Here is a 7454-nt window from a genome sequence, read left to right as displayed (position 1 = left end):
CCTAAGAGGTAGCCTCTTAATATAGTGAAATGGTTGATATCTTGGAAGTTGTAGCCTTTTAACAAGTATTTTAAACTTTTTTTTATTTTGCTTTATTCTCATACATATAATGCATAACATTCTATCGATTTAGATTCATATTTAACGTTTTAGTTTTCTGATAATTTTTAAAAAAATTTGTAATTATGTTAACTTTTTTTTTGAATGATGATAACCTTTTTAATCTAATATTTTCTTATTCTAAACATATTTTAGAGGCTTATACCAACATTTTTAAAAGCCTTTTATCTACTTCATTCGTTATCTGCTGGTTGTGATACAAAGTTTGATGATTTGAGTGTTCGATTATTTTCAGCTTCTCCAATATAAAAGTTCAAGTTCCACAAGTGACTTGCATGTATTCACTCAAAATAATAATAATTAATTGATAATCCTTTTAATTTTGAAATTAAACTGTGATTTAGAGTTGCTCCATTAATTGCATGCGTTTAATTATAAAGGAAAAGATGGTGCAGAACTATCTTGGGAAGGTGATATCGAAGAAACTTGCTTTGTTATCGAATGTAAGAAACCGAAATCACTCAAGTCCACACATATTATTCTCACACATTTATCTACATACAAACAACATAAACACTAATAGTGTCTCAAGCAGCACTATCCAGAGTGTCCAGCCTTGTAACGGCTCGACTATCATGCTATATAAAAGACACCATCACAACATTAAACAAAACATCATTCAAACATACATATAAGCATCACCGGGGGCATGAACAAAAGCACCAGACCGCAACAACACACACGATATATCCTGCACAGAACATATATACCATTAAACGATTATAACCAATTCATTCAAAAGTGTTCCAAAGTTAAACTGTTTAAATCATTTGAAAAAGAAGTCCAATTATGATTATCAGAAAAGCATTTATTAGGCCAATCAAATAGTTCTTAGCTCGCTTAAAATATTTTAAAAATAGCTTAAGAAAGCTCATTCAAAACCAGCTTATATAATTTTCAAGTCGAGTCGAGCTGACTGTTATAAAATATGAGCCGAGGTGAGCTCACTTGTTGATATGAAGAAAAAAAAAACTATCACATTTTTTTTGTGCTGTGTAAGGCTAATAATTTGTGACTTGCGATATTAATATGGCAAAACTTGTATATTTATGGTCAAGCTAACAATTAAAGTTGGCGTGAATTCCGAATACGAGACTAAAGCTTCGGTGCACGCTTTTAGCTTCAATGGGAGAAAACTTTTAGAAGGAATATGTTTTCGCTATAAATAGGGACTTGTATTGTTAGTTTTGTATGGTGTTTTCACCCACCCAAGGGGAGCTCACCTTGGGTGGGGTCGGTTCGTTTATCATATATTTAATTATTCTAAACCGATAATGAGATCATTTATTATTATATTATCCGTTTATTATTTGTCAATCGTATCATTTCACGCACCCGTCTCGATCGATTATCAAGAACAGAATCCGTTTGTTTGTCGGATCTGGCGGTTAGGGACCTACATGTTGTATATATATCCATATATGAAAAATACAAAATAATTAAAAACATAAAATATATGAGTCGGCTCGAGCTTTATCTGAGTCAAGTTCAAGCTCAAATTTCAGCTCGTTAAAGAATTTTCAAGCTCAAACCTAAACTGAAGCTGTCTCGGCTTGTCTTGCTTGTTAAGCAGCCCTAACATTTACGCAACAGTCTCGAGTCAAGAAACTTACAGAAAGGTGCGGTGGTCCACCGCTGGTTATCACCCTTGGTCCAACCCCAGAGATAAATTTTGGTGCCGTCACGAACACCACCATGATCTTTGTCACCATTAAAGGCATCCACATTGAGTTTGATGTTATTAACCTGCCTCACTGCATGAAAACCATCACCCAAATCCTTGCTTTGGCTCCAAAGAACAGACTCATCAAGCTTATCTGGATTGTATTCTACTAGCTCAACCTATACAATTAAACATTCATTGATTGATATATAAGGGGGTGTTTGGCATTGGGGTTTCAAAATGATTATGGGGCATGATAATATGATATGGTATATCATCAGAGTTAGTTAATTAGTTATTTAGTTGTAACCAACAAGGCTTAAGAAAATAGTGCTTGAAGATGTGCTAAAATTAGGTGATATATGTATTATATAGTATCTAAAAACTAGAAAATAAATATGCATTCAATTGTTAAATTGTAGTCATTTCAAACAAGGGTGTGAATTTTTGACACAAGACGGAAGTAACATGAAACTCTTTGGGTTTAGTCTAAAAAAGTTTGCGTCCGTATTGGGTTGAACCACGGAACATTTTGTAGGTCATGTCCTGACAAGTTCACGGGATGACCGGCCTGCTTAACTTGTTTATGTAAAAACTATCGTGTTTTATGGCATAACTTAAACTAGTCGGAGATTTTTGTGAAGACATTAAAAGAGAACAGAGAAATAAGCATCAAGTTTAATAGTTACACGTGAAAACTCGTAGCGTGTTTGTGTCAACGTGTATGGACTCGTATTGTGTTTAAGTTCATGTTGTAGACTTGTAAATGAACCGAACAAACATGAATGGTGCATGTTCGTGTTTGTTCATTAAGAAAATTAATAAGTAATGTGTTCGTGTTTGTTTGTTAATGATATAAACAAATGATTCACGAAAATAATTGAACACAAATAAACAAAGATAACTGAGCGAATACCAATTAACAGTAGCGAACATCAATTTGTGGGCCTAGAAAATTAATAAAACTAGACTAAATTGTAACGAGTGACACCTTATAATTTCATTAAGCTAGAGTAAATTGTAACGAACCTAAAAAATATAAATTAATAATCAAATAAACGTAAAATGAGCAAACTTTAACGAACATAAAGAAAAAATGACACATGTGTTCACATCCGTTCATTTAAATAAATCGTTTGTTTTTCTTAATAAATAAACAAATTTCCTTCTGAACGATTCACCGAATGTCTGTTCATAAATACGACTCACGCAACACTCTATTCAGACTATATATGAAATATAATCATACCGGTTGCTCGGCAGCGGCAGAGTGTTTAATCGCCTGTCCAGTAGCTTTGTTGACCAAAGCAAAAGACGTAAAACCCTCTTCGTCCTTCACTTTCGTGCTATACTTCTCGTCTTTTATCCAATGCTGTCAAAATAGCATCAAGTCAATCAAATAACAAGTAATGAAACAGTTTTCCGATTTAAATTAGAGCATAACAATATACCTGATGATGATCCGAAGCATTGGTAGGCGCGAGAACGACCTTACCATCACGAATAGTGAGCGAGTAATCGGTTTTCGCCTTGCAGTAAAACCTCACAGTGGGTTTGTTGTCCGTGTACTTTGGTGTGCTGTGGGTGTTTTTGTTGGTGGTGGTGTTGTGAGAGTCATGGTGGACTTCAACCGCGGCTTGCGGTTGTTGTTGTTGGTGGTGGTGTGACTGTGCGTTATTGTGGTGGCGATCCATTTGGTTGAGCTGTGTGTTGGTAGTTAGAAGTAGTTAGTTATATGGAGGAAGTGGATAAAGAGGTAGTTAGAAGATCTTTATTTTGGCCGGTGTGGAAGTGGTGCCCATGATTAATTGTTTTTTTGCTATGACATGACCACGTGTGTTGAGTGTTGTCTTATGATACGAGGAATGATGTAACACTAAAACTCCAAAAGCGTGTAAACAACTACCATAAATCTAACTGAATATCGTTTTATAGGTGACCTAAATAACCTGATTAACAAATTGGAGTGTTCAAGATGTGTGAGAAAATGAAATAAATTTTATTTTGAAGTTTTATTTATTTTTCATTTAATAAGAACAATGCAACTTGTCCTAAATTCATGCATGTATTAGGTGTCACATTTAATTGTTTAGCGGTATTTAATTTTGTAGTTGTGTATTGATGACAAATAGCTTAAAATAATTAAAAGAAAAAAAAAAGAATCCTATTTGGCCGTTAAACAAGCTAAAAAATCTTGAAAACATGGCATAATATCATATTTTCATTTTAAGACTTGTGTGTTTAAGATAAAATCTGAAGTTTAATATACTCAAACATTTATGATTTATGAACACCGATTTTTTATATGTGATAAAATCTTTAAAAGTAATGGACATTTTGTTATATCATATTTTTGAGTAAGTTGCTTGTTTTTCTAATTAACATAACAAAAGTGAAATAATAATATTGACGGTCTATAATGATGTTTTAGAGTTAAGCGAGCTTAGTTTAGGGGGTTGCTATTAGTATATAACTCTCATTTCTCTATGGCAAGACCACACTAGATCATACGGGTTATGACCTCAAATGATTCTTATGATGTATGATCCAACAAATAGTTCACCGTCCATGTCATGTCAGTCATCAGGCATGTTGTCTAACTCATACGACCTGACTTGACCCAATCAAATGATCATATGACTTCATAGTTCATACGCCCATATGAAAACAGACAAATGAGTATCGAATAAGGTGTTTCGTATTAAATTTTCATAGATCATACGCCCAAACCGAGAAATGAGTATCAAATAAGGTTTTTCTTACTAGATTTTCATAGCTCATACGCCCATATGTAAATCAGAGAAATGAGTATCAAATAAGGTTTTCTTATTAGATTTGCCCTTTACTTGACATGACACAAATACCTAAAAATTTATTTGACGCGACTTATGTTTTTGTTAATTATATGATATGACACAAGATTCCATAAAAAATCTGCTGTAAAACTTTACTATCCATATAAACCTTAAGTGCATAATAATTGATAAAAGTGATGGCCGACTCAAATATCCCAATCAAACCACATCCCTGCCTCCACGTTTATATAACAAATTCAATTCTAAAACCATTTTGTCTAGTTAAATTACCGAACGCCGTGTGCCATCCTTGCAATGACAAAGACTAGTTTTCTTTATCACACATAATTATAGCTCGTCGACCCATTTGGAATCGAGACTATCACACACTTCTTGAAATATACTACACCTTACACACTATAATACTCCTAAAGACAAGCGTGAGTGACACTTTTCTAATTCTTGTTACAATTACAATCATCAAAACGAATCCAAAAAATTCTGTTGTGAACCGATCACGATAGTTTTTCATATAACCATCGTTGAAATATATGCTTTTTATTTTCAATTCAATATCAAACATATTTTTTTGTAAATGTTCCCTATTTTATACTGTATTTCCTTTTCAAGATGGGTTGTTGCTGACTTTAACGAGCTTTGACTAGTGCTGAATTGATTCGTGTGGGCTTAGCAATATGGGGAACAAATTAATAAGTGGGCCTGGCCCATTAATGGTTACATTTTCTTTTCTTGTCATTCTTACGCGGGGCGGGGCCATCAACACACCTTCTCGAATATGCTGGTCTTCATTGGCTCTCTGATCCTTAATCGTTTGATTTAGTTGTTCGTATTGTTTCATATTGCCATAATGTTCAATTTGATTTGTTCGTCTGGTTTTGTATTCCAATTCTTAATAATCTCGCCAAATTGGTAGAGTGGATATTCTTTATATGTATGTTGTTCACATCTCTATTGTTCACATGTTTTTTTTTTTTTAACAAATTCATGTTTATTGACAACCATAAACTACAAAACTAAACAAAACCTAAAACCTTCAATAAATTTAACCAAAACATCATAATAACCCAACCCATAAATATTTTACAGAACACAGATATCATAATCATACATAAAACTATCGTCTAAACAACAAGCTACCCGTTACTACATTTAGTTCCTAGCTCGACCATTGACTGCCTTGTTGCCTGCCTGCCCGCCATCCAAGCTTGCATTGTTTCTTCCATCTCGGGCTCAGGCAACAACCCTTTCGACTTCATTTCCAAATAATACTTACACGCTTCCTCCAACTTCCTATTCAAAAAAAGCCCGTTAACCAACGCCACATAAGCACTCCTATCCGGATCAAGCCCGTTTCTACCCATCTCATCCCATAACCTCCACACATTCTCAAAATCACCCCATCTACAAAACTTCCTAATCAACATCGTATACGTATCATGATTCGGACAACACCCCATTTGATTCATCTTTCGCAATATCAAAAGCGCCTCTTTAGACATCCTACACGCGCGAAAAAACGCATGGTACGTTTGAACAGTAGGCGTCAGCCCTCTTTGAAGCATTTCATCGAACACCTTAAACGCATCCAAAGATTTCCCCTTTTTACAAAGAGGCATAATCAACGAGTTGTAAGTAACCACATTCGGATGAATCCCGTTTTCCTTCATCGACTTCATAATCTCACGCGCTTCCGTCTCAAGCCCGGATTTACAAAACGCGTGAATCACACCGTTGTAAATCCTTATATCCGGTTTCACATCCGAACCCTTCAACTCGTTAAAAATCTTGATCACTTCTTTAACTTCATTACATTTAGAATAACAAGTAATAACCATCGAATACGAAACAACATCCCTCGGGACCCCTTTATTACACATCTCCCACCACACCCTCCGTCCCTTGCGTGGACTACAAATAATGTTACACCATCCGTTAAGAATAATATTATAACTCTTCGTCGTCAAAGCGTACGCATCTTCGTTACGTTTCAACAACAACTCAGCCTCCTTAACGTTTTTATACCGACAAAGTGCGGATAAAAGATCATAAAACTCATGATCACCAACTCGAAAATTAAACCGTTTATACGTGTAAAACGTCTTAACAGCATTGTCTACATCATGAACAGCCGAATACCTTCTGATCATGATTAACAACGTTTGCGGTGTCACCATTCCGCCTTTGTTCATTTCACTTACTAACGCCCACGCGGCATTGAACCGTCTCATTTTCCCCAAAATCGAGATCACGCAATGGTAGTCACGGTACGAATGCGCGTAATTCGGTTGTTTTCGGACCCATTGGAAGAACGTAAACGCGGCTTTCCAATTATTCCTCACCTGGGAAAGCACTTGGGTTACCAATTCCGGTGAGGCTGCCACGTCACATTTCGCAAGATTCGACCTCACAGACGCAAAATCTCGACCCGGGGGTCCGATTATGTTAATTATGAACTTAACTTTTGCATCAATTTCATGTCTTTTGACATAATCTTTAACCCTAATTATGTCATCATCGGAATCTAGGTTTTTTAAATTAAGGGGTTTGATTGAGAAATTGTGTAAGGGGTTTGATGGGTTAACATGTTGAGATAAGATTTGGGATGAACTGAAAGTGTTGTGATTTGAAAGTGATAATAATAATAATCGGCTTAATTTTGTTAATGTAAACATAGTTTAGTTTAATTTGGGAATGGAAGCATGATGGTGTCATGAGGGTGATTGGGTGAAGTGGGTTTGAGTCGAAGGAAGCAGTATGCGTACATGAGAAGAAGTAGAGTTACTAGAAACAAAGTACAGAAACACATACCAGCAGGTGTTCGATGAAATGCCTCAAAGAGAACTGCTTCTGTTTTC

At 35.3% G+C, this 7454-nt stretch overlaps 1 protein-coding gene and 1 pseudogene across 2 annotated transcripts; both read right to left on the bottom strand.

The window, feature by feature from the left end:
• Nucleotides 1-539: 539 nt before the first annotated feature.
• On the bottom strand, nt 540-3615 carry LOC143546123 (ricin B-like lectin R40G3). Of its 2 annotated transcripts, XM_077037854.1 has the most exons (4): nt 3235-3608; nt 3033-3155; nt 1734-1962; nt 540-811 (listed from the first exon to the last, which is right to left on the bottom strand). In XM_077037854.1, coding segments are annotated over exons 1-4 (597 nt in total). In that variant the 5' UTR covers nt 3478-3608; the 3' UTR covers nt 540-809. The 2 variants fall into 2 exon arrangements, with proteins under 2 accessions (XP_076893969.1, XP_076893968.1); XM_077037853.1 differs by lacking the exon at nt 540-811 and having other exon boundaries at nt 1311-1962; nt 3235-3615.
• A 2008-nt stretch (nt 3616-5623) lies between these two features.
• Nucleotides 5624-7454, bottom strand: LOC143546122 (pentatricopeptide repeat-containing protein At5g15010, mitochondrial pseudogene; annotated as a pseudogene).

Source organism: Bidens hawaiensis, unplaced genomic scaffold (assembly GCF_021521415.1).
Source record: "Bidens hawaiensis isolate Kalapana, Puna unplaced genomic scaffold, B.hawaiensis_p1.1 tig00014233_1, whole genome shotgun sequence".
Taxonomy (NCBI): Eukaryota; Viridiplantae; Streptophyta; class Magnoliopsida; order Asterales; family Asteraceae; genus Bidens; species Bidens hawaiensis.
Note: the sequence above shows the minus strand (reverse complement) of the source record. Positions and strands in the feature narration are given on the sequence as shown.

Bases quoted from the DNA above. Each gene is read 5' to 3' on its own strand.
- LOC143546123 (XM_077037853.1), bottom strand. From the start codon at position 3,477: ATGGATCGCCACCACAATAACGCACAGTCACACCACCACCAACAACAA. The intron at 3,156-3,234 runs GTATATTGTTAT...CTATTTTGACAG, and splicing joins ATGCTTCGGATCATCATCAG to CATTGGATAAAAGACGAGAA. The intron at 1,963-3,032 runs GTATGATTATAT...TTAATTGTATAG, and splicing joins CTGCCGCTGCCGAGCAACCG to GTTGAGCTAGTAGAATACAA.